This window comes from Theropithecus gelada, chromosome 6 (genome assembly GCF_003255815.1).
Source record: "Theropithecus gelada isolate Dixy chromosome 6, Tgel_1.0, whole genome shotgun sequence".
Classification (NCBI taxonomy): Eukaryota; Metazoa; Chordata; class Mammalia; order Primates; family Cercopithecidae; genus Theropithecus; species Theropithecus gelada.
In genome coordinates this window covers 76,402,585-76,430,436 of record NC_037673.1, presented here as the reverse complement: position 1 = coordinate 76,430,436, position 27,852 = coordinate 76,402,585, and the positions used below count along the sequence as shown (strand labels likewise).

The 27,852-nt window shown below is 41.2% G+C and overlaps 1 protein-coding gene across 2 annotated transcripts in view; it reads right to left on the bottom strand.

Annotated features, from left to right (window-relative positions):
• The window catches only part of RASGRF2 (Ras protein specific guanine nucleotide releasing factor 2), a 266,077-nt gene extending 239,799 nt beyond the window's left edge, over positions 1 to 26,278 (bottom strand). For both annotated transcript variants that reach the window (XR_003119799.1, XM_025387425.1), the window contains exon 1: positions 25,627 to 26,278. Coding sequence is in view for 1 of the 2 variants with exons in the window: in XM_025387425.1 (XP_025243210.1) it covers positions 25,627 to 25,914 (288 nt within the window). In the remaining variant the exon portion in view is untranslated. The remainder of the gene's footprint in view (positions 1 to 25,626) is intronic.
• Between the last annotated feature and the right edge of the window lie 1,574 nt (positions 26,279 to 27,852).

Sequence of the window (27,852 nt, the reverse complement as noted above, 5' to 3'; positions counted from 1 at the left end):
TGATGAGCAGCTTCATATGGCGTCACTGGGGCCCAGATATGGAGGCAGTGTGAGGAGAGGGGCCAGACCTCCCAGGGCTCCAATGTTCTGGAAAGAGAGTGGATTATCTAGCAGTTACAAGAAACCAACAGCAGATATTAAGCAGGAAAATAATATGATCTGACCAATTTAGAGAAACCCGTGCAATGGCAGTGCGGAGAATGAATTGGAAAGGAGGTGTGGAGGTCACCTGGCAGTTCAACTGAGGTAATATAAAGGTTTGAATTCAAGCAGTGATGAGCAAGATGAAAAGATGAACCTTAACAGATACGAATGGTGGATTTCTCCTTGCAACATGTAGCTTAAACTCCAAGTTAGAGACTGTCGCATTTCCTTATGTCCCCAAGGCATCCACTATGGAGCAATTCAGATTATTCAGACTACAGCCTTTTGAATATGGAGACTAATTAAAAATTTTACCATACAGAATGCCCCTGTCCTACTTTCCTTCTTTCAGTGAACATTGACTATGTGAAACTAACTACACACCTGTACTGGTAGTTAGAAATACAAAAACAAATAAGATAGAGTTCTAAGGAGTTCAGAGTTGAATAAAAGACAGACAGATACACAGATAATAACCAACAATATCCCAGTGCTGTAAGAGCTGTGTATGAGGCAGTGAATGTGCAAAGGAGACTTCCAGAGTGCTTGGTGGGGACTGAGAAGGTAGCATTTAACTTCGTGAATGTCTTAATGATCTAAAAGATTTATGACCAATTTTTTAAACGATGTGCATATTGCCAGTGACATTTCCCATTAACTTAGCTGAAGCTATACTTAAATTTCCCAAAACATACAGTTTCAGATATAGACTATGTGATGGCATCTGTAAAGCTTTATTTAATATTGTGAATGTGAAAGGTAAATACCAGTGGTAGAGGTCTGCTTGCTAGCTAGGGCTCACCTGTTAACTACTATAACAAAAACCATTTTCTTACCTTTTGAAGTTTCAACTGTTAAACTGGCTCTTCACATTGAATTTCACCATGGAAACAAACAAAATGCATACCCACACACACACACACACACACACACACACACACACACCCCTAAAGACCTACTGGAGTCAAGCACACACTCTATATTTATCTTCAAAAATAAAAATCTTTGCTTCATACCTAACACTCTCTCCAGACTCCTGTTGGTGGCCTTAGTTCACTTTCAGTTTTTCCACAAACTGGCAGAAGTTCCCATAATACTCCACCCCCTCCACATCCTTCCTGTGCTGGGTCACTTAAAAATAACTAGCCATGAAGCACTTAAATATTCAGGAAATTATTTTAGTGGAAAAGTCACTGGCGATCACAACTGTAGCGAAACAGAGAATCCAGGGTAGACCTCAGAAGGTGTTTAAATAAGAACTTTATCTTTTAGAGAGTGCACATTTCTTTACTCCTTACTTTACTACCAAAACAATTTGTTTGCAACATGTGACTAATCTCTGGGGATAATGCTCTTTATCTAACATCCTTCATTATGTGACAATAAAATAGACTTGTATAAATTCTCATGCCACAAAAATATTTTCACTTAGAATTTTGAACTTTTTATGTAGCTGCATCATGTATCAGTTACTAAATGGCTGAATAATTATTTTAATTATATAAGATATACAAGTCTACTACAGAAAAATAAACCATACAAATAAGCATGAAGAAAATTAACCCCAAACTTCGCTATCAAAGAGAATCAGTATGAACAGTCAGAATCTGTTTCATTCAGAACTTCTGTTGTTGTTGTTGTTGTTGTTGTTGTTATTGTTTTTGTTATTGTTTTTGAGACAGGGTCTCACTTTGTTGCCCAGGCTAGAGTGCAGTGGCATGATCTCTGCTCACTGCAATCTCCGCCTCTCAGGCTCAAGTCATCCTCTCACCTCAGCCTCCCAAGTAGCTGGGACTACAGGCACCTGTCACCACATCTGGCTAATAATTTTGTATTTTTTGTAGCGATGGGGTCTCACCATGTTGCCCAAGTTGGTCTCGAACTCCAGAACTCAAGTGATCCACTCACCTTCGCCTCCCAAAGTGCTGGGATAACAGGCACAAGCCACTACACAGGCCTCTTTCAGAACTCTTAAAAGTATAAATTCATATACTTCTCTTTAAAATACTGATCCTCTATAGAGACTCTCTAATAACTCATTGCCATCATTTACATTGAAACTACAATTTTGTGGATAATCCATAATTTAAGTAATCAATCTTTATAGTTGGGCATTGAGGTTGTATTCAATTTTTCATTATTGACAACACTCCAGTGAGCCTACTTATTATACACACACCGTTGCACATTTATCCAAGTGTTTCCTTAGGACATAATCCTAGAAGTAGAGTTGCTGGATCAAAGATGTAGACATGATAAGGTCATAATTTTTACATCACAGAAAATGTATACCTCATAGATTTTTAAGAACACATATGATAGAAGAATAACAAAGGAATACCTGATTTAAAATAAAACAGCATAATAAACATATCTGTATTTAGAAAACACAAAGGAAAGTATAATCATTATTTAAAGGTAAGAGTTTACATCAATTAAATTATAGCTTAGGTATCAAAAAAACACAAACCCCAACCTAAAACATGCTTGGGGATCAATCATGTTTGCTAAACTTGTACCACAAGAAAAACGAGGCCAGGTGCAGTGGCTCATGCCTGTAATCCCAGCACTTTGGGAGGCTGAGGCGGGTGGATCACTTGAGGCCAGGAGCTCAGGACCAGCTAAGCCAACATGGCAAAACCCCATCTCTACTAAAAATACAAAAATTAGCCTGGTGGGGTGCCTGTAATCCCAGCTACTTGGGACACTGAGGCAGGAGAATCACTTGAACCCAGGAGGCAGAGGTTGCAGTGATCCAAGATTGCGCCACTATACTCCAGCCTGCCCGACAGCATGAGACGCCGTCTAAAACAAAAAAAAGAAGAAGGAAAAATGAGCTCGGTTTATTCAAGAGGCTCCATGAAAAAAGAACTCTGTAGACAATAAACTTGGACACTACAATATAGATCAGCACTGGACAACAGAAATATAATACGCACCACAAATGCAAGCCATGCATGTAATTTTAAATTTGCTAGTGGCCACATGAAAAAGAAGTAAAGAGAAATAAGTAAAATTAACTTTAATAATACATTTTATTTCACCCAGTATATCCAAAATATTCATTCAACATGCAATCAAATAAAAAATTTATTGAGCTCCTTTATGGGTTTTTGGTACCAAGCCTTCGAATTCCAGCATGTTTAAGTATACACAAAGCACATCTCATTTTGGACTAGTCACATTTCACGTGCTCAAAAGCCACATGTGGCCAGTGGTTACCATAATGAACAGTGCAGATGTAAAGCAGAGGTTGGCAAATGTTTTCTGTAAAGGGCCGGATAGTAAATATTTCAGGCCTTGCAGACCCAGAGGCAAAATCAAAGATATTTTGTAGGTGCTTAAATAGCACTGTTTGCCTAGGGTGGGCTGCCCAGGGTTGTGGTTTGCATCCAAGTGCTCTCAGACAGAGACATCCTCAGGATGAAGAGCATCTGGTCTTAGGGTGGGCAGGGCTGCAGTCATCAGTTTCACGAGATCCCAGTGAGTCCCCCAACCATGCAGAGAGCCCAAGTCATCACAATTAGAGCAGGTGGCTGGAAGGGACGAGACCTAGCAACTGAGACTCCCAGATGGAGAGTCCACCATTCAGTGCCCTGCAGTTGCCACAGCAGAGATCCCAACATGTTGGTACTGACTTGAGCAGATGCTGGGAGCAGAGGAGAACAGGGACAAAGGGGATGCCCCCAGCTTGGTCTCTGTAATTGCTGATGCCAGTCCATCGACATTCAGAGGGCAGACACTGCTTAGAAAACAGGTTATCAAGTAAGGGAGGATTAACAAAGACATTTGGAAAGTAAAAGTTCTGGAAATCCTGCCCTAACCCATTTCAAAAAGTAGTACCAAAGCATACAAGTAAATATTCCTCATGGCTAACGTTGAGAGACATGGCTCCAAGCTACTGCAAATTTTGTGGAGACCTATGTGATATCAAGAAAAATTCCCCACAGTAAACTTGATTAATAATAGAACCAAATTCCTGGCTGGGCGCAGTGGCTTATGCCTGTAATCCCAGCACTTTGGGAGGCCCAGGCAGGCGTATCATGAGGTCAGGAGATCAAGACCATCCTAGCTAACACGGTGAAACCCCATCTCTACTAAAAATACAAAAAATTAGCCGGGCGTGGTGGCGGGAGCCTGTAGTTCCAGCTACTCAGGAGGCTGAGGCAGGAGAATGGCGTGAACCCGGAAGGCAGAGCTTGCAGCAAGCCGAGATCGCACCACTGCACTCCAGCCTGGGTGACAGAGCAAGACTCTGTCTCAAAAAAAAAAAAAAAGAAAGAAAGAAAATAATAATAATAATATAGAACCAAATTCCTATCCCACTCCCAGTCCCCAGCCACACAGTCAGCCCTATCTTCCTTTCCAGCCTTGCCCAAACATTATTACCAGCTTGAACCCAAACACTCTCAACTTAAGCCAGAATGAGCCTAGCTCTTCCTTCTTCCTACAGGTTAGACATGGCTCCTTCATCAAGGGTGATTTCAGATGTTCCTGCAACCCTCCCTGACCACAAAGCCAGAAAGGTCTTCCCCCTCCAAGAACATGTATAGCCTTTACTAAAGCCCCCAAGTCATCAGAGAATGCCTTCAAATATACCATCTCATCTACTCCATAGATACGGGCTTTCAGGACAGCAGAGATGAGACCTTAAACTTCTTTCATAGGCCCGAGTAGAGCCCTCAATACTCAGCAAGTGCTCAAAATCTGCTTAGTGAGTAAATGAAGGAATGAAGTCCCCAGGCTCTGACAAAGGCTCCTAAGAGCCATCAGAGTTGAGAATATACCTCCAAACCTTCACAGGCAGAAAAGGCCCACTAATGCCTGTCCTGATCTATCATTTTAGGGCATAAGCCATAGTACTCTAGTGCTCCACGGCTAGTGAATTAATTCATTGTTAAAACTGTATTTCCCTTTATAATATAATTTATCCTTTACATAATTTTTCTTTAAAGGCACATATGACACTGTAATTTTCCCACTGAAACTAGATGCTTTGCTTTTAAAAAGCGATTTTTAGTATGAGAAAGGAAATGTCTGGGACACCTACTAAAGAATAATTTAGAAGACGAGGCAGGTGGATCACTTGAGGCCAGGAGTTTGCAACCAGCTGGCCAACATGGCGAAACCCCTTTTCTACTAAAAGTACAAAAAGTAGCCATGTGTGATGGTGCGCGCCTGTAATCCCAGCTACTGAGGGGGCTGAGGCATGAGAATCACTTGAACCTGGGAGGCAGAGGTTGCAGTGAGCCAAGATCATGCCACTGCACTCCGGCCTGGGTGACACAGTGAGACTCTGTCTCAAAGAAAGCACTCTCTAGAGCACTGCTACAAACATACACACACACACACACACACACACACACACGTACTCACACAAGTACACGCCAGTGTGCTCAGAGCTCAGCAACAACAAATGGCAACCCTTGTTGTAAGAAAGCCTCTTTGCATCTCAGTTGTAGCACATGGACTGCTGAGAACACCCTTTAAGGTTCTAATCATGGATTTGTAAACTTTTTTAAAGCTATCAGAAAGTACAGGTACCACAATTTTTAAAGCAAAACCATGACACCATGACCTGAATACCCAAAAGCATTTGTGGAATTGTAGAGGCAGAATATTTTCCATCAAGATTGTCCTAGAAAACTTGGAACCGGTGCTATGGTATCACAGCAATGAAGGCAATGAAAAGCCAAATCATATGAACAAGAACAACAACAAAAGTCCTAATAAAACCTGAAATGGAAGGTTTTCACTTCTTAACAGTGACTAGAAGCAAGTAGTATTGCTGTATTGGGTGTAAAGTAACATCATCAATACATACACAGCTCTAACACTTCAAGTGGCTTTTAGACAAATGTGGAGAAGACATTACGAAGTATCTAGAAAATGCTTGCTTGCCTGGATTTTACCATGATGTTATTGGCAGGAACCCTAAGGAGTCTGAGAACCGGCATGCAGGGGTGTGGTAAGTGGGCTCTGGAAGAATCCCATTTCTGTAGCCAACAAGGCTACCAGGTGAAAAACCAACAGGCTGTCTTCCCCTCCTCAAAATTACAGAGACGCGCCCTATAAACCTGCCTTCTAAGATCCCCAAATAATTTTCTAATAAAATGTTTCATCTAAACGTCACAGTTAGAACACTCATTTATTGAAATTCACAAAGGGTATAAGTTTTAAAATGGTAAGGGACAGGGAACTAAGAAGTTCAGTGGTATCCTTTTTTTTTTTTTTCTTTTTTTTCTTTTTTTGAGACGGAGTCTGGCTCAGTTGCCCAGGCTGGTGTGCAGTGGCGCAATCTCGGTTCACCGCAACTTTTGCTTCCTAGATTCAAGCTATTCTCCTGCTTCAGCCTCCCAAGTAGCTGGGATTATAGGCATGCACCACCATGCCCGGCTAATTTTTGTATTCTTTTAGTAGCAATGGAGTTTCACCATGTTGGCCAGGCTGGCCTCAAACTCCTGACCTCAAGTGATTCACTCGCCTCAGCCTCCCAAAATGCTGGGATTACAGGCATGAAGCATTGCACCCAGCCAGTATTCTTTCAAGAGTACTGCCTGGGGCCACAATCACCCTCATTTCCAAAAGCCACATGGAAAGCCATAATGGAGAAGGGCTGGTGGGCCCCGGGGACACAATGTTCTGGGTGGAAAGGATAACAGTCAGTCTGAGAAGGCAAGACAGCCCTTACCAACAGTAAAGTAGGAAAGAATGAGTTTCCTCATCCAGGAGTGCTGAATGGTTTTGTTTTGGTTTTTTCAAATCACAAAGGTAACAAATCAAATTTAACGACGGGCTAAAATTACCAAACTGTCAAATATGCCATTCTCTAAGCCAAATGGAAGAATATGAAAAAATGAAAACCCACTGCCAAATGAGTACGTAATACTGTAGCTGTATGAAGAATCAGCAGTAGCATCCTGATTTTTAGTGTGCAAAGATCTTGTGGTCCTATGTGGTCGTAAAAAAAGGTAAAAATCAACCAGGGTAAACATTGGCTGGTACTAACATCTGCCATCTTTCCAAGCAGGTTTTCAGAGCATACACCTCAAAAGCCAAGCACCAAATTTCCCTCTTTCTCACATAGCCATAATATTTTCTACCCTTAAATTTAATTGTTATAAAAGGCCAAAGCTCATAGTACAGCATGCAATATAGACATCCTTATACAGTACTTGTGTGCTGTTCCAAATACACATGCAGCAAAGATCTTTGAAGCACAAATAAATGCCAAGTGTCTCTCATCTGGAAGCTGCCACATTCCTTTGTTTCTAAGATGGTATTGTAAAATGCAATATAAGTTAGTGAAGATTTTAGGGAAAGAATTAGTACATCAATCATATGTACACAATGATTGAAAACACAACTTAATTTCAGAAAATGCAAAATATTAAAATGAAGGTATTCTTAGAATCAATTAAATATGGTAATTTGAGGCATTCCAACTTTGTGCCTTCAAATGGAGCTCATTAATAATCCTAGGCACTTTAATTATAATAAATATCACCCCAATATCACCAAAAAGCATTTATAACTTAGTTTTATTTCAAGAAATTAGACTACTATATTTGGTCTTTCGTTTCTATATTTTAATTCACAGATTGTACTTTCATTCCAGAAATTTACATCTTATGTTGGATTTTTTCAATTAGTTACAGAGCTACCTTGAAATTCAAGTAGAGTGTTTATTAAATAAAATATTTCTCCAGTAAGGTGGAGAAATTGGGAACTACCCTAATCATAGTAGCTAAAAGGAGACTCTCACTTCCCACTTTTTTGTTTGTTCATTTCTTTGCATGTGCTCCACCGGCCCTGCAAATTTATTCACAAATGCCATCCTGATGTTCACTACAGAATCACAATAGCAAAACAAAGCCTTTCAATATTAAAACAGGCTAAATATCCAACAATAGGGGAATGCTTATTGTACATCTGTGTGATAGAATGCTGTACAGTCCTTAAAAATAATGTTTTCAAAGAATATTTATTGGCAAGCAAAATGCTGACAATGTAACACTCAGTAAAGTATCAGGATCCCAAATTCTATATACAATATGATCCCAATTTTGTTTCTTTTTTTTTTTTTTTTTTTGAGAAGGAGTTTCGCTCTTGTCACCCAGGCTGGAGTGCAATGGCACGATCTTGGCTCACTGCATCCTCTGCCTCCTGGGTTCAAGTGATTCTCCCACCTCAGCCTCCTGAGTAGCTGGGATTACAGGTGCCCACCACCATACCCAGCTAATTTTTATATTTTCAGTAGAAACAGGGTTTCACTATGTTGGCCAGGCTGGTCTCGAACTCCTGACCTCAGGTGATCCACCCACCTCAGCCTCCCAAAGTGCAGGGATTACAGGCATGAGCCACTGTGCCTGGCCTCATCCCCCTTTAAAATGTCTATTTATTATATACAGACACAGAAAAAAGGCCTTGAAGAAAATTCTCCAACAATTGAATACAGAGTTTTCTGTGAAGAATGGGATTTCAGAAGATTTTAGTTTTCTTGTATAGTTCTTTGTGATTTCAAATTTTACATGATAGACATTACTTTTATAAATAAAAAGCTGCTTTTTAAAAATGTTCTATTAACACAGTACTTTACACTAAAAGGAAGAAAAAAGAGTAAGCTGTGGACTTGCATTATTTTCCTTTTAGGATACATTTTAGACATTCTCTGTTTAAAAAAACTGCATTTTTAAAGCATAAATGTCAATTTAGCTATGTATTTCCTCTGAAAAACCCTATTATTCTTACTTTAACATATTTAATATAATTTTCACAGTCAAAAGGATTTACATACCAGAAACAAATCACATGACAAAGAAACTCCTTCACTCACCTATCCGCTAAGGGAATAGTTTCCTGCAGTTAGTAAAAGTAATCTCCCAACTATTGCTTAAGGAATTTACCATCCACTGAATATTCTCTGAAGACCTTAAAAACCCTGGACTCATAAACATGCTTACAAACTAGGCCGATAAACTATCTGGTTCTCAAAAGGGACCATAAAATGGACAGAATACACATCTGTAGCATCCAAACTTTCAAACGATTTGCTCTTTAAATTGCCCTCACTTAAATGAAAAAATGTAATTGTGAAGAATTTAAAATAACATTTTGGGCCAGGTGCAGTGGCTCATGCCTGTAATCCCAACATTTTGGGAGGCTGAGGCAGGCGGATCACCTGAGGTCAGGAGTTCGAGACCAGCCTGGCCAACACGGCGAAACGCCATCTCTACTAAAAATACAAAAATTAGCCGGGTGTGGCGGTGGGTTCCAGCTACTCCGGAGGCTGGAGAATCGCTTAAACCCCGGAGATGGAGGTTGCAGTGAGCTGAGATTGTGCCATCACACTCCAGCCTGGGGGACAAGAGCGAAATTCCATCTCAATACATACATATATACATACATACATATATACGTAAGTAAAATTTTGGTAGCATTTTATAGTTTACAAACACCTGTCACATAGATTATCTCAGTTAATTTAATATTCCCACTTTATTTATTAGGTAGAAATTATCATGCCCATTTTGCAGATGAAGACATGAGTAAGCTTGAGGATCCAGAGTTTGTCAAAGATGGATCTAGAACTTGAACTTGGGAATTTGGCCTCAAAATACTGGACATTTGGTACCATTCATCCAAGTGGAATGCCATGGCTCCTTCCATGCTGTAACAAAGGACAGGCCAGGTAAACAGGAAGGAGGATGGACTCTGCTCAAACCACCATGCTGAAAATAAATTTATATGCTCATGTTCATGGGAGGAAATGACAGTTGGGGCTCTACAATCACAGGATGCTACTATTCAACCATTTGATGTCACAATTCCAAACAGGTGAACCTTGACAACAAAACAAATACAAGAGGACACTATGGACCAAAACAGAAGGACTGTGTACATCTGAGGACCCCTTCTCATTTAATTACACACACAGTGAATGGCACAGGTTGCAGTTTGCCAACGTGTATTGCAACATGGTATTCACTGCTGTGGGCCGGGGAGACTGAAACTTAGAGCGAGCAGCCAGAAAGTGGCAGCAAAAATCAAGGCACAGAGGATGTGGACCTGCATTAAAATGTAAGAAATGTCCTCATGGAGTCAAGAGCTATACCATAGGCAAGGTCTGAAATGGCAAAGAGCTGTGTTTTCTACATCCTCAGTGCCAGGCACCTTGTGGAGCTGGGCAGACACCAAGAAGGAAGCCTGAGCTGCAAGTCAAGAGGCTCAGGAGGAAGACAGTGGTTCTTCAGAGACAGACAGACTGCCTGTTCCCCAACACCCCACTTTCTATCATGTCTAAGTTCTCAGGCCCTCAGCACAGAGCCCAGCACATAGAGATTATAGAGGTTATGTATACCAGTCCCGATGGAGGAGTATGAGACTGAAGACAAAAACATTTCTTTCCTAGTTATATACTTCCAGCTCCCAGCTAAGGGCCATGCTCACCAAATGCTGTTATTAATTTTGGTTCTATTAACCAGGTTTGTCATTTCATAAAGGTTTGCCCTGGGCGAATTACTAAACCATTCTGAGCCTCCTGCAAAACAAGATACTGATATCTCGAGGTGGTTGTGAGGATTAAATGAGATAATATGTGGAAAGTGCACGCCTCCATGTTAACCCCAAATTAGCATTAAACAAAGAGTGTATCTTACAATCGTATAACACAAAACATGTTCACAAAAAATTAACAAGTTAGTATACTACAGGCCTACAGAAAGATGATTGCTTTAGCCGGGCACAGTGGCTCACACCTATAATCCCAGCACTTTGGGAGGCCGAGGCGGGTGGATCACCTGAGGTCGGGAGTTTGAGACCAGTCTGACCAACATGGAGAAACCCCTTCTCTACTAAAAATACAAAATTAGCCAGGTGTGGTGGTACATGCCTGTAATCCCAGCTACTCAGGAGGCTGAGGCAGGAGAATCGCTTGAACCTGGGAGGCAGAGGCTGTGGTGAGCTGAGATCATGCCATTGCAACTCCAGCCTGGGCAACGAGAGCGAAACTCCGTCTCAAAAAACAAAACAAAACAAAAAACAAAAAAAGATGATTGCTTTAAATTAAATGTTCATCAACTAAAATATACAATAGATCAACAGACAGACATCAGGTATGAGAAAATATCTAAAAGCCAATTTAAACTAAACCCACTGTGTAAGGAATAAATGGGACTCACAGCTTGGTACCCTCAAAATACACACCTCACCACTCATTAGTAAATAAGGGTAAATAGCTGTAAAAAGTCTTATGACTACAAAATGATATTTTTCTTTTATTTTGTTCAAATGTACAATGTTCAGAATTAAACTGATAAAATAAGGATTAGTTGTAATTTGACTAATTACTAGCTTATCATTATTGAGCTAGAAGTAATTAACAGGTAAATTTCCAGAAAATAAGGGGATTAACTTTTTCACTGTTTTAAAAAGAGTTTCATTCACTTTTAGATTTAAGATTAAAACTCCTGGTTAAGTAGTAAAGGCCAAGTAGCTTGTTGCAGACCCACCCCTCAACCACACACACACTAAGAACAATTTTCAAAGCTGGACACAATGCCAAAAAGAAAAACAAAAATCTATATGAAAGCATCATTAAGCAAACAAGACAGCCAAGACACAAGGAGCAAGGATGCCTGAGAGGAGGGAGGTTCACTGGCAGTGAGTCTGACAGTTGGGGAAGCTTTTCCCCTGGAGGCTTTTGCCACTTTATCAGCGTGCAGAGCGAGGAGGCTAAGAAACCAAGCAGAAAGCAGCAGCTAAAAGGCGGGAGGCCGGCATTGAGTTCCTGACAATCTCATGGGACTGAGGAGCCGAAAGAGGAAGCATTGTGTAAATATCCCAGAACTCCAGAGAGGACTCTGGGAAGGCTACACTTTAGAAATTAGGGCAAACTAGAAATAGACAAGCTCTCAGAAAACCCGAAACCTAGCTGACCAGCTGAATCCTAAAATGGATGAATAGAATGTACCCCCACACTAATGCCTGCAAGAAAGCAAAAGTAAATCCTCTCTGAAAAAAATAACAGGGCCTCAAATTACCTCTACAATTTTTCACACCCAATGTCCAGCATTCATCAAAATGACAAGGTATACAGGCAACTATGAGTTTGCTGCCACAGAGTCTTTGTCAAAACCGATTCGTAGAGACCTTGTGACTCTCCGGCCTGAAATTCCCATCTGAAGACAGATCAGGTCAGATCAAGAACTAACAAGGTGGGAAGGGACACCTCCTTGCTTGTCGAATGAAAATGGCATACTGAAGAATGGAGCTGGTCTGGCGGCCTCGCCCGTATCTTAGTTTTACATTTCTGAAAAAGTAGCTAGTGTCTCTCTGAGGGAAAATTCATCCCCAACTCTAATACCTGAACCAAAGACACTGGCTCAATGAGGCCCTGGCACAGATTTCCTAAATGCCTGGGCCTAGTTCACCGATGGTTTGGCTAAGCTAAAACCCAGTAGTGTTCACTAGGGTGCTGTAGCTACTCAGCTTCAGTGTCAGCTATGTAGAAGCAAAAGCAGATAGATGTTCTTGTAGAGAGATATTCTTGCTTCATTCAGGGGGTACAACTGACTTTCTGGTTGTTGCCAACAGCATAGCTGTTTGTGCTACCACTTGGGAAACTACAGACTGGCAGATTAAAGATACCCTTCTTTGTGGATGTGAACCTGGAAACAAATCATGGCTGCCGATCGAACTGTCTGGAACAATTGCACAGATACTCCCAAATAAGGACTGGTTCTCTGATGGAACCCACTGCCGATCCAGTCTGGCTGTTTCTGATGCAGAGGCTACCAATGAATGACAGACTTGTGACTCCTGCCAAAAGCTGACCCATTAGTCTTGCAATGAGAAAGTCACATTGCAAGGAGCATTAGTCGCTCCTGCTCCTGGCAGATTGGCTACATCAGGCCTTCAAACCCCTCTCAGGGCTATCAGTGCTGCCTTACCACTATTGATACCTTTTCGGGTTACTACTGGTCAGCTGTTTCCAGCCACACCATTGTAGCTCTTGAATGAATCTATATACTCAACAATGGACTGACTGTCCAGCTCCCTCTCTCCCTCATCTACTCCTGGTCCATACACTTTAGTAAGGTACGTTGATCACTGAATGTACTATCCTGAAAAAGGGATCATCACTTCTTGGCCACTTCCTGGATAATGGTCAGAACAAAATGGGAGGGAGGTGATTATGGAGTATCATAGAGACCTGTTTTGAAAATTAAGGATACTGTCTTGACCACTGCTGTCCAGGATGCATTTTTTTCCCTCATAGCACCCCCAGGCCAGGCTGGTTGGCTCACCCTCCAAGTAGCAGCAACGCTAAAAGGGACCTCCAGGATTCAAACTGAATTCTGGATAAGTTTTACAAAGTGCCCTTGTCCCTTCCAGACGAAACATCTAGGTGTGAGTAAGGAAAGATCGGGAAAACATGAAGTTAGAGCTACCGAACGAGATACACAGAATATGTGGAGATGCAGGAAGAACAACAACCCAGCACCCGAGGAGGGAACACCTCAGATCCCAGGAGGATGAGGTAGGGAAGAACATCATGACTTTTGTCTTTCAGAACCGTCCTTGGAGACGTCCTCTAAAAGGAAGACATCCTGGGGTGGCAACCCCAACCTACTGTAAGCGCATTCCATTTCACCTACGGTTGGGTCTTCTGTGATCCGTCTGATTGATTTCACCACAAGTTGATCTATCAGAGCAGCAGGGGAGGGGCCCTAGTTCCTGTACTTTCTACATAAAGCAACTTCAAATGTTGTCCTCATTTCCATTCATTTCATGGACAGAGAAATGCCATAAAGAAAAAGAGATGACTTATACTACACTAAAGTTTAGAACGTCTGTTCGTTAAAAGACACCGTTGAGAGAGTAGAAAGGCAAACCACGGTAGGAGAAAATACTTGCAATACATATAACTGACAAAGGACTCATCATATATATTAGGATACACAATATGAAATTATGATATTTAACCATTTTTGATGTACAGAAATGGTAAGTCATATAATTTAACTTAATATTTCTAAGTCCTACAAATCAATTAGACAATTCAATAAAAGGTGGTAAAGGTTGAACAAGCACTTCAAAACAAAGAACAGGCCAGTGCAGTGGCTCACACCTATAATCCCAGCACTTTGGGAGGCCGAGGTGGGCAGATCACTTGAGGTCAGGAGTTCAAGACCAGCCTGGCCAACATGGTGAATCCCTGTCTTTACTAAAAATATAAAAATTAGCTGGGTGTGGTGGTGCACACCTATAATCCCAGCTACTCGGAAGGCTGAGGTGGGAGAACTACTTGAACCCAGGAGGCAAAGGTTGCAATGAGCCGAAATCATACCACTGCACTCCAGCCTGGGTGAAAGACCAAGACTGTGGCTCAGGAAAAAAAAAAAAAAAAAAAAAAAAAAAATGGAGACCAATCAAATGATCGATAAGTACTTGAAAAGGTGCTCAACCTCATTTTTATCAAAGAAATGAAAATCCAAATCAAAATGACATGTTACTACACACCTACTAGAATGCTTACAACTAAAATCCTGATAAGACCAAGGGTTGGCAAGGATGGAAAGTAACTGGAATTCTTAAACATTGCTGGTGGAAGTATAAATTGATAGAACTATTTTGGAAAACTATTTAGCAGAAATTATTGAAGCTGAATATATGTATGCCCTTTGAAACAACTCCATTTCTGAGTATACACACCCAACAGCAATATGCACACAAATGTATACCAAAAGACTTGTATAAGAATTTTCAAAGCAAGATTATTTGTAACAGCTCCAAATTGGAACCAATCCAAATGTAGAATAGATAAAGAAATCTTTGTATACTCATTCAGAGGAATACTACAAAGAAATGAAAAGCAGCCAAGCACAGTGGCTCATGCCTGTAATCCCAGCACTTTGGGAGGCTGAGGTGGGAGGATCGCTTAAGCCCAAGAGTTTGCCAGCTTTGGCAACATAAGGAGACATTGTCTCTTAAAAAAAAAAAAAAAAAAAAAAAATTAGCTGGGGCAGAGTGCGGTGGCTCATGCCTGTAATCCCAGCACTTTGGAGGCCGAGGGGGCAGATTGTGTAAGCCCAGGGGATTGAGACCAGCCTGAGCAATATGGCAAAACCCTGTGTCTACAAAAAATACAAAACATTAGCCAGGCATGGTGGTGCATGCCTGTAGTCCCAGCTACTTGGGAGGCTGAGGTAGGAGAATCACTTGAGCCCAGGACGTTGAAGCTGCAGTGAGCCATGATCATGCCACTGCACTCCAGCCTGGACAACAGAGTAAGAAACTATCTCAAAAAAAAAAAAAAAAAAAAAATGCCAGGTGTGGTAGCATGTGCCTGTAGTCCCAGCTACTCAGGAGGCTGAGGTGGGAGGATCACTTAAGCCTGGGGGGTGTCGAGGCGCAGGGAGCCATGATCACATCACTGCACTCCAGCAAGACCCTGTCTCAAAAAAGAAAGAAAGAAAGAAATGAAAAGGAATGAACCATAACATCCAACAACGTGGATGAATGTCACAAATCTGATGCTGAGGAAGAGAAGCCCAACACGAAAGAGTACTCACTTCATGAGTCTATGAATAGGAAGTTCAAAAACTGGCAAAAGCAATCTACAGTGTCACAAGTTAAGGATGGTAGCTACCCACGGTTGGGGTGGTGGAGAGGAATAGGCATGAGGTTAGCTCTGGAGGGTTAATCGTGTCAATGTTTTGATCTGGGTGCTGATTACAAAAATATTCACTTTGTGAAAACTCATCAAGTTGCACACCTATGACACGTGTGATTTTCTGATGTATGCTACATTTTGAAAAATATTTTTATTTTTGATTTATTGTTATAAGAACAATTGTAAATACTTTTTAAAATATAAAAAAGTAAAGAAAAATTTTGAACATGGACCCTGGGCGGTACAGGTGACAGTACAGGATCAGAGGACAGAAATGGTATATTATTGTAAGATCTTATCGATAAGGTAAGGATGTAAAACTGCTACTGAAGGAAGAGAATGTGGCCTATCATAGTGAATGAACATTACTTTGGTAAAAGAATCTTAACTAGCTTGATGAATGTACTAGATGTGTTAATAATTACTATCATGCTCATTAAACTTTCTATGAAACACCCTCGTCCATAGCCCCTGCTGTTTGGCAGTTCAGCCATGGGCTGGTGAGAGATTGATGATTTTGTCTGGCCCCCAAATTTGAACTGAGACAATCAGATTCTATCTCACAAGAATATGACTGTGGATATGAGAGACGCTGCAGTGAAAACTGAAGCAGGAGAAAAGGGGCCAAACATTGAGTTAGTATCATGAGGGTTATGGCAACCTGAAGTTAGGGGGAAAAAAACCTATGAGGAAAGACTCAGTAAGAAGGCAAACGGGGATAAACCCACTGAAAGGCTGGCCAGCAGCAATATCCAAAGGAGAGCTAAGTCCCCATAAAGAGCAGTACTCACCTGCATATTGTCTTATAATATTCCCACTGTGCCCCTCAACACTCAGAGGTGATCATTATTCAAGATAACTCCAGTTCATACCTCTCCCTTGCAATAGAAAGGGCCTAAAGCAATCAGTCATAGGACAGAAACCAACTAACCCTAGATAAAAGTTTAACAATACTAGAAAAAGCCAACTACACACTTGATTAATGAAGCCTTAGGAACTGCCCTAAAATAATATTGACCAGTTCTTGGGTCTCAGAATTGATTGTGAAAGTTGGATGAAACCTTAGCTTATGGATGATGTCCTCACTGTTGAAAAGCTGTGCAAAGGGCACGGTGGCTCATGCCTGTAATCCCAGCACTTTGGGAGGCCAAGGCGGGTGGATCATATGAGGTCGGGAGTTCAAGACCAGGCTGACCAACATGAAGAAACCCCGTCTCTACTAAAAATACAAAATTAGCCGGTTTGGTGGCACATGCCTGCAATCCCAGCTACTAAGGAGGCTGAGGCAGGAGAATCTCTTGAACCCAGGAGGTGGAGGTTGCAGTGAGCCGAGATTGTGCCATTGCACTCCAGCCTGGGCAACAAGAGTGAAACTCCCTCTCAAAAAAAAAAAAAAAAAAGGAGCAGCAGCAGCAGCAGCATTATTGACTTCTGTGTAGGAAACTCTTGTCCTTGATTCTAAATAAGAGCACTGGCTGGGCGCAGTGGCTCACATCTGTAATCCCAGCACTTTGGAAGGCCAAGGCGGGCAGATCACGAGGTCAGGAGTTCGAGACCAGCCTGACCAACATGGTGAAATCCCGTCTCTACTTCAAAAAAATACAAAAATTAGCCAGGTGTGGTGGTGCTCACCTGTAATCCCAGTTACTCAGGAGGCTGAGACAGGAGAATCACTTGAATCTGGGAAGTGGAGGTTGCCATGAGCTGAGATGGCGCCACTGCACTCCAGCCTGGGTGACAGAGCAAGACTCCATCTCAAAAAAGAAAAAAAAAAAGAGTGCTGCACAGCTGGAGGAGCTGGGTAAATGGAAAGAAGATCTCTCAGGAAGAGGATCACCAATGATTTAATTGTCCCTTAGAGTGGGGTCAAATCATGAAAATACTTTACACCATGATCATGGTTATGCAATTTATTTTGGCCACGGAGAGTGGCTCACGCTGGTAATCTCAGCACTTTGGGAGGCCAAGGTAGGAGAATTGCTTGAGGCCAGGAGTTTGAGACAAGCCTGGGCGATATAGGGAGACCCCATCTCCACAAAAAAAAAAAATAATTAGCTGGGTGTGGTAGCACACATTTCTAGTCCCAACTACTTGGGAGGCTGAGGAAGGAGGATCGCTAGAGCTCAGGAGTTCAAGGCTGCAGTGAGCTATAACTGCACCACTTCACTCCAGCCCAGGTGACACAGCAAGATTCCATCTCAATTTTTTAAAGTGATTTCAAACTTCCTTCTCTTTAAGATTTAACATACTTGGATTTATTTAAAAGCTAATTCCATCTCCTTTATGTCTTCACAACTATTGTCTTAAGTATTTTCCTTTATTATAACATGAAAGAAACAAAAAAGAGGGCTACCTTTATAATAGCACACATTATTAACAGAAACTCATTACAAACTCTTTCCAACATAGTCCCTTTCAGAGCTACATCCAGTGCAATCTCTAGTGCCAAAAAAGTGCTATACCAAAAAGGGAAAAAAGTTCCTTATTTACACGTGAAATAATACGATGTCTGGAACTTGCTTTAAAGCAGCCTAACAACAACAACAAAAAAAATGTACACATGGAGGGAGACAGATAGAATAATGGCAGAAAGCTGAAGATGTCGAAACTGGAGGATGAGCATGTTGGCATTCCCTGAAATATTCTATTTTGTGTGTGTTAAAGTATTTTTGAAAGGGAAAGGAAGGAAAATACTTTCTAAGTGATCCTAATAATGAAAATAAAAAGAATATCAAAGAGAGTAATAAAAATACTAGCTGGCAAACGTGCTGACTGCTCACCGTGTGCCAGGCCTATGCCAAGAGCTTGGCCTGTGGCCTCACAGCAACCTGATGGAGCAGGTACTGTCGTGACCTCCATCCTCCAGGCAGGGAACCAGGCTTCGAAAGAGAAATTGCTCACGATCATGGGTCTGGTAAGCAGCAGAGCCAAGACTGAATCGCATGCAGTTTAAATCCTGAACTAAACCATACACAACACCGGCACCTCACCTAGAAACTGATATTCTTACATTCTTAAAAGAAAGTACATTCACACTGAATATGAGTGGCCTCCTCTTCCTATGAATCACTGATACTATCTCGTCATGACTTCTTTTGTAATCAGCTGTAATGTTATCTACCGAGCCTTAGACCAAGTTATCGCCTCCCTATTTCCACATTGCTAAATGCAGGGAACCTCCTAGCTTTCCAACAGTCCCTCTATTTGAAAGAACTAATCCCACTGTTTACATTAGTCACGCAAATGGCATGGGCTCGTAAATACAGCTCAGGAAATGAATCAGGCATTGTCTAAATTAAATCGGACAATGACAAAATAAAACAATTCAGTAACCTGAAAATAATAAAAAGTACCACTCACATCCCTGCTGTTTCCATCACCATAGGTCTTAGAATGTCATACTGGTAAGTATCATAAGAGCTATTAATTAAGCACTAAAGAATCAATAAATTTTGTTTTTATTTATTTATCAAGATATTATATTTATTTATTAATTTATTTATCTATCTATTTATTTATTTTGCACAGGCTGGAGTGTAATGGCGTGATCTGGACTTACTGCAACCTCCACCTCCTGATTTCAAGTGATTCTCCTGCCTCAGCCTCCTGACTAGCTGGGATTACAGGCATGCTCCACCATGCCTGGCTAATTTTGTATTGTTAGTAGAGACAGGGTTTCGCCATGTTGGTCTGGTCTCTAACTCCTGACCTCATGAGATCCGCCCACCTAGACCTCCCAAAGTGCTGGGATTATAGGCATGAGCCACTGCACCCGGCCAATAAATTTTATTTTTAAGGATTGCTTTTTTTACATCGCTTTATCTTTATCTTCTCAGATCTTATGAGAATTAAAATTCTGATTAACTTACTTAATCTAAAGCTGTATTTTTTATTCTTATATAGGCTCCCCAACTTCCTGTTTCATTTCTTCCTTTAGTCTTTTAACAAAGAAAAGAAACACTGTAGTATATTAGTTAAATAAACACAGACCAACTCAAACTTGTTATTTTTGTCTTGCTTTTTCCCTAAACATATATTTGAAGCATTTTGTAGTCACCGTAATAAGTTTTAGGAAAAATGATTTTAATCCTTATTTTTCATTGAATCATTAGTTTTTCAAGTGCCAGTAAAAAAATAAAACTGTGAGTACATGTGCTTTTTGCATCTCTGTTCCACCTACTGATGCCAATATTTTCTGCAACAACAACAACAACAAACCTGCTACTGTTTTTTTCCAAATATATACACAATTATATTTTTAATTCCTTGGGCAAAAATGCTAACATATTCCCTTTGGCGGAACCAAATTTATGTATTTATAACTTCTCAATCAGCTAAAATTTAAAAGTTGCACCAATAAAAATGTAATGAATAATTTTAGAATAATGGTTAGATTTTAGAATAAAGGCCAAATGTTATAAAATAATCAAACATTTATCACAGTGCTATGTTGATACTTAACAAATATCATTTCTAATTCATTTAAATATCAATAAAATTTTACTATTTACAGTCTCTGTTTAAGGCAGACTAATTTCAGAGAGGAATTTATATTGTGAGTAATTTAACAGAATCATTATATATCCTTAGTCCTGAAAAATAAAGCTCCCCAAAGTATAGATAGATGGGATTTATAACTCAGGTCTTGAAATGTTAATTATACAAATCAAAATCTGCAAACTCCAATATATAACTGCCTAAGAAATGTTTAATATTCAATGGTAGAAAATGGTAGAATGGTAACAAACTGAATAAACACCACACACACACACACACACACACACACCCCTTTCTTGTATAACAAATGCACAGGTATAAAAATAGAAAGCCACTTTAAACCTGTGAAAAGTAGAATTTAAGACTTGAGCAAATCCATATTGTTGGTCAATGTGACTTATTTTATTACAAAATAATCATAAAGACTAAGTATTTTTATTCCAAAAAATTAAAATTATACTGACTGTGGCATGCATATTCAAGTAGTATTGAAAACTGTAGAAAAAAACAATTTAAAAATATAATCTGCATTAGATAGCAATATCAACAACCGTTTTAATGAACCATTGACATTTGCTTGCTAAAACCAGAAACATTTGGTTATCACACATGCTTTTGTCATCATCCAGTGTGAGAAAAATTTCTCCATTTTTTAATTGTCAAAAGAAGGGAAAAATTTATTACAACACTACAAATATTTTCTAGTCCTCAACAGTGTGCTTAGTTGTCACTTAATGAAACTCAGAAAAATAGTTGTTCACAACAAGAATGAATTTTTATGTATTAATACATCTGTCACATCAGGAATGGATTTTGCTGTGTTGAATTCTTATACAACAATCTAAATAGTAAGGCTTAGTGTAGCCAAAATTAAAATAACCCAATTTTGCTAATCCATGAGATTTTTTTTTCATTTAACTTTAAAGAGAAGGAAAATTACAAAGTTTAAGTAACAAATCATTTTGTTGCCTAAATTATATTTTTTAACGTATAAGATTTAGCAAGTATCATTATTCCATTTTCCCTTTGTGTTCAGTGAACAAAAGTTGAGCTGGTTATAATTAGACAACATGAAATAGCATGAAAATCCACCATCCACACTCTCCATCTCCCACAAATATTTCAGAGCTCGCACGCAGCTCTGCCTAATTCATTCGATGATTAAAATCCTCTGCTTGTGGTCAATTTAGGAAGGCTAAAATGACTAGTAATGAAGCCACAGGAAATCACGTAGCCTTTAATCCCTTTAAAATTAAACCAACATGTTTAATTCAGCACAAATGCAAGTGTCTACTTCTTTAAACCTCCAGAGCTAAAGAGAGATTTTACCCCCAAAACAAGTGAAATCAGGCTGAATGGAACATTTACCCCACCAGAAAAATAAGAATAAAGGTGGCTTTGTTGCTATGTGTCTTCTCCTGCTAGTAGGCAAGACAGATACTGCTACTTAAACAGACCAGACTAACTGGGATGTGTACTTTCACCCTAAATGAAAATATTTGTAAAGGTACCCCATTCCTGAAGTAAATGAATTCCTGAAGTAAAGGAATGTCTTGTAAAACCGCTTGTTTAAAAATAAATCCCATTTTTCTTTGAACATGTAATGATCTGCAATTGTATTTCTCAAGAATTTAAATAGTTTTAAAAAGGAAATAAGAATAAACAAAAGAGTGATTCACATCCTATACTCCAAGCTCCCATCCATCCAGATTTGCTCAGTGGATTTAAATACAGTCTTAGTAAAGAACTCTACAACATTACTTAGTCTTCATATCTTCAGTTGGACTTTGATCATCTCCCTAGAAGTCTTTGAATTGCAGTGTTAGCAACAGGTAATAATAATGATGATGTTAATAATCATCATCTCCAAAAGCTGAAGTTCAAATTAGATGAAGTAAGAGAGGATAACAGCCACCAAGAGCACAGAGCCTACCACGCAGAAGGTACTTGCTAAATACAACTTCCCTTTCTCCTTCACCTGGAACAAAAGGGAAGGTTTTCATTTTCCACAAATGGAGCTTAAGTAGAAAGAAGTGCCACCAGACACATTTTTAAGAAAAGGAACATTTTTGGAGAAAATAAACCACTTAAAATTGTTTTTAACTGATCTCATTTTGATTATATCACCATTGCTATCCCAAAGAAGTAGTAGTCACTATGGAAGGCTGATAAGAGAGCCTTGCAATCCTCCAAAGACTCATCAAAGTGAAATCTGAGAACACTATGAAAAAAATAGAGCAATGCAAATATTCCTACAACCTAAGCATATTTGGAAAGTGACTTTCTTTTTTCTGCTTAACTGGAAACAATTTAAGTCCAAGTGTAAAAAAAAAAAAAAAAAACTGATTTTTTTGTTGTTGTCAACCAACTTATTTTGAATTGCTATTTAGATGAAGCAAACCAGTGGGTGTTTTCTTCTTGTAACTTACCTAAAAACACAACTAATAAGCATAAAAATAATTTGAAGGATACGTGTAATTTAAGCTCCCAAGAATACTTAGAGGCAGTTTATAGCAATAATTACATCAACTATTGTAACTGTCAAGGAGATTACAATAAATATGTCGCCCTCCAATGTGAGTAATAAGAACGTCTCTGCCTCAGGCAATGATGTTACTATAGGTTTGCACATCTGCTGACCTAACTAATTTATCAGAATGTCCACTTCAGTCACCTGCTTGTCCTCGGCTTTTCAGACGCAGTATTTATTACAAATGCTGGTAATCTCTGAATCTTGTGAAATGGTCTTTCACATTCTCCACACTGCAAAAAGCTCACACTGCCTGTCATAACCTTAGAAACAGAAGATGCCATTATTGAAAGGTAACTGGCAACCAACTCAGCCAAACCCTTAATTTTTACATATTAGGAAACAGAGATTTCATTAACAGAAAAAAAAAGAGAAAAGATGAGAGATGTGCTTAAAGAAAAAACACAGAAACTTGGTGAAGAAAAATGACTGTGCCTCACTAAGTCCTGTTTCAAGCCCTAACCTTCAACTGTGTTGATAGCGTTGAGGAAGATATTGATATGGAAAGCTCCAGAAGCATATAAGGAGAAAGAAGCAAACCTTGGGATGTGCTCATCTCCTCACATCCTCCACAGATCCTTCGTGTCTCAGTGTCTGGATGATCTGAGCACCTCAGCAACACCAATTAACTGAAAGGGAACCAACTGGATAAACTGTAGATTTAAGGTAGAATGTTTCTCCTTGTTTCTTATTTTCACAGCTTCTTCTTAATCGTTCAAACACACCCAGTTGGCAGTGCCAGAGAAAAGCATCAGTGGGCTAAGCTAACCCAATTCACAGTAGCACATCTAATGCAAGACAAAATGTGGAAGGTTTCCCAACCCAACTCCTAATCCATTCTGGAATGCTTGCTTTTCTACATCCCAGATTTATCTATAAACACCAAAGATTCTAATTTCTAACCTCTTGAAGATGCATAAAATGACGCAGACATACTTATCATATGTATGGTCATGAAAAGGGAAAACAATTTTTTCATCAGATGGCCTATTTTGGACAACCATTAGAAAGTGGCATGAAAGTCAAACTATTTGGAAGTTATGTTTTCTTATTAAAGTGCGAGAAAGAAAACAGTCCTGAAGATTACAGTCCAGATATTTTCCAAGTGGAAAAATGTTGGTTTCCATATAACATTAGCAAGTCAAGAGAGCCATACGAATTGTAACAGGTAACAACTCCCCACCCCTAACTAAAAAAAAAAAAAAAAAAAAAATCAAAAGTGGTTATCTTATATTAACATAAATACGAAGAAAACAAATAATTTGGGATTAAGTAAATGATATATACCCTGAATAATTTAAAATACTCTATTCTACTTTAGACATAATAACACTTTAGAAACCTATTCATTTTGGTTCCTGTGGGGCCTTGGAACACATACCTTAAAAAAAAAATCCCACCAATAGAATACATACATATATATATTCCTGAAAAAAAGTTTCCTCAAAACTCTTCTCCCAATTTAAATTCTAAAATGCATGACTTGAAATTTACGTTTATATTTCTAGTATCTATATCTATAAAGTTGGAAATCGGTTTTTCAAATGACTGAACAAGCCCTCAGAAACTAAAGAGCATATTTAAAATTTCAGATTTATAAGTGATATAACAAGTTTAATCACCTAAGTCTGTTAATGATTTATAGTGAAAACAACTCAAACTTCTGGTTGGTCTAGTTTTAACTCCTCTTAATTTGACACATTGTTTTATGAGCCCCAAAGGGTTAGGTAGGCATCTTGCGGATCACTCCATTGCTAGTACCTCCCACAGCCTCTGTGGTTTGCGGTAGATGCTGTCTGATCTGACTTACATGGAAAATTCAGCTGCGAATATTTTTACGCAATAGCAAGAACAATCAGCCTTTTTTATATCAAGGTGGGGATCGAGAAGCTAAATGAGAACATTAGGAGCATAAAATTAGTCTGCTTTAACTTTAATAACCAAACGGTGATTAAAAACCTACAAGTTTTGTGTTTGCAGGAATGAGGGGCTGGGATCACCAGACTTAAAGGGTTTTTCTCCCCCACCCCGCGGCCATGAGCACACAGCAAAACTAATAAAATTATGACCCAGAATTAAAAGGTCGCATTCATTTTCAAAGCATTCATTTAAAAGTACAGAAGCGTTCTTTAAAGATGCCCACATTTTTAAACATAGCAAGAATGTGGCTACCAAATATTAATCCTGAGGAATATGAATACACATTTACCTTCATAATTAGACCCAGCAGGTCAAATGTTAGCAAGGCCAACTGACCTAAATCACAAAGACTGATTGAAAATGACCAACAGAAAGTGTCTGTCCGGCTTGGGAGCCTCGCTTGTTCCCAGCTCAACCAGTGGTCAAACATCTGCAGGCAAAGAAATCTACACGCGCCAGCCGGGTATGGCAGAAACAAAACTTTTCCAAATTAGTTCCGTCTTGCCAATCTACACCCAACAGGTGTCAATACATGTCACCAGACAAAATTCTTGCGAGCCAGGTCTAGAGAAGCAATGGGTGGCTGGCAGAGAAGCTGAAACGACTCGACGACCTCTACCAGGGTCCTGAAAGCAAGTTGGGCCACTATTCTGATTGATCACTTCGCAGTGGGGTGGAGGGTTATGGAGATGGGAGAATCCCTGGATGAAGATGGGGAGGCGCGTCTGGTGCCGCGGGGGGATTTCGGAGCATGGTCCCCGCACTCTTTCACGGCCCCCGACCCCCGATCCCCGGGTTAGGACGGCAAGGGAGTGCAGCGACCAAAGCTGGGAGACCGCGGAGAGAGGGCGCGCGGTACCTGCTTGTCCAGCGCGTCCCGGACGCCTCCTGGCCCGGCGCCGGCCCTGGGTGGCGCGGGCGTTCGTTCGCAGCTGCAGCCCTCCAGGAGGTACATGCCCGCCGGGCGGCAGCTCTGCTCGCCCTCGAAGTAGAAGAGCACATTCTGGTAGAGGGCGAACCACTTCTCGTGCCAGCGGCTCGCCTCGGCAGCCTTCTTACTCAGGAAGCCGCGCTTGGTGCCCTCCTTGCGCGCCAGGAAAGCCAGGTACAGGGCGTGCCCCTCGTTGTAGCGCACGCTCTTCTGCATGGTGCGGGTGCTGGGGGCGCGCGGGCGGCTGCCCGTCTCACCCCTGCCTCGCGGCCATGGTCCGGCCGGCTCCCTCGAGGGCGCGCCCGCTCAGGTCCCGGCCGGCGAAGGGCGCCCCCTTTCCCCACGCCGCGCGCAGGGCACCCCGCCCGCTTTCGGGAGGCGGCGGCGCGCGGTGCCAGGGGCGCGGGCTGGAGCCGGGCACGCTCTCCGCCCTGACCGCTACCCTCCCGGCCGAGTCCCCGGAGGCCCCCGAGTCCCCGACGCCCGCGGGGAACGCGGCCCCGCTAGGGCTCCCGAGCCGGCAGCCGCTTCGCCCAAAGTTGCGGGAGCCAAGCCCCCGCGGCGGGCTGGGGCGGCAGCCGGGGAAGGACTGTCCTCGGGCAACGCGCTCCGGGAGACAGAAGGTAAAACGTCACGTGGGAGCTCAGCTGTAATCGGCTTGGAGACAGATTTAAAGGGCAAAGTCGGCGCGGCGCCGGCGGTGGCGCAGCCCGCTTGCCCCGGCGAGCGTCCCTCCCTAGCCCGCCCCGGCCGGGTCCGCTGCCTCTGCTCTGGCGCCCACCGGGATGGGGCGGATCGGGGAGGTGAAGGCGCCCGGCCGCACCACACACCCGCTCACACGCGCTCGCACACTCGCGCACAACGCGCGCACACACACACACGCACACCCACACACACACGCAGACCAGTACATTCACCCAGATCCACAACGCACGCACTCAGACGCACAAAAATACACTCACAAATGCGTACAAACACAATGCGCGCACATATGCACAAAAACACACGCGCACACACTCATGACACACAAATACACATTCTCACAACGCTCACACTCAACACACAGTCACAACACACAAATACATATAGACAAATACAGCCACAATGTGCGTTCCCGCACACAAAAATACATACCCACATTCAGATACACTCTTAAGGAGCTACACACATGCACGCACTGATATGCTCACTCACACACACATTCACACACAACCCACACATTCACTCAAACTCACATGTAAGCATATACTCATATACACATTTACACACATTCACACAAACAGCACACATCTACTCACACGTTCACAATCATACATAGACTCACAAGCAATCATACACACACAGATGAACACACATATGTACATTCACAAATACACAAATTCACCGAAAAATACAAACACACACAAACACAAACACCCACACAAGTATTCGCACGAATCTACACACTTTCACAAACCCACTCACACATACACACGCACTCACATGCCACATCCATAAGTACGTTCCCATGACAGTAGGTGGAGTCACAGAGTGGCTTTGCATAGCCCGCATCCTTGGCTTTTCTGCTTGTACCTGCATTGAAGTATTTAAAACTACCAGTAAAGGTTAACAAGAGTGGCCCAAGTGTTCCCGGAAAGGCATCAGATGCCGAAGCTTCTTTCGGAATGCCTGTTATTTCACAGTGGTAAGATGCTAAATTTTAAGTGCCAAGTTTTCAACCTGGAAAAAATACCCAAATAAGGGACACTTTGCTGCCCAGGGCAGAATCCATCCCCAAAGGCCAGCTGTCACAGGCTCATCGTTTGTAGGACTGGATTCATTTGATTAACAAATCTGACAGGTACAACCAGAAAACCAAGAGCCACCCCCTGCCCCAACTCCATGCTGTAAAATGTAAGTGGAAAAGAAATAATGTACCCAGCAGCTGTGAGAGAAAGCCAGTGAAACCCCCGGGAGTGCCTGTATTTGATTCTGCTATACACATTTTTGATTCCCCCCAGTCATTTATCACTAAAACGGAGTGCCATCATAAAATGTTTATTGTTAAAAGTAAATAATAATGCTTTTCTGGGTGATGAGTCTACGACAATACACCTGTCTTGTACTGCCAGTTGTGTGTTCATAAATTGGTAGCCCCAGGGGTTCTGCCTGTTT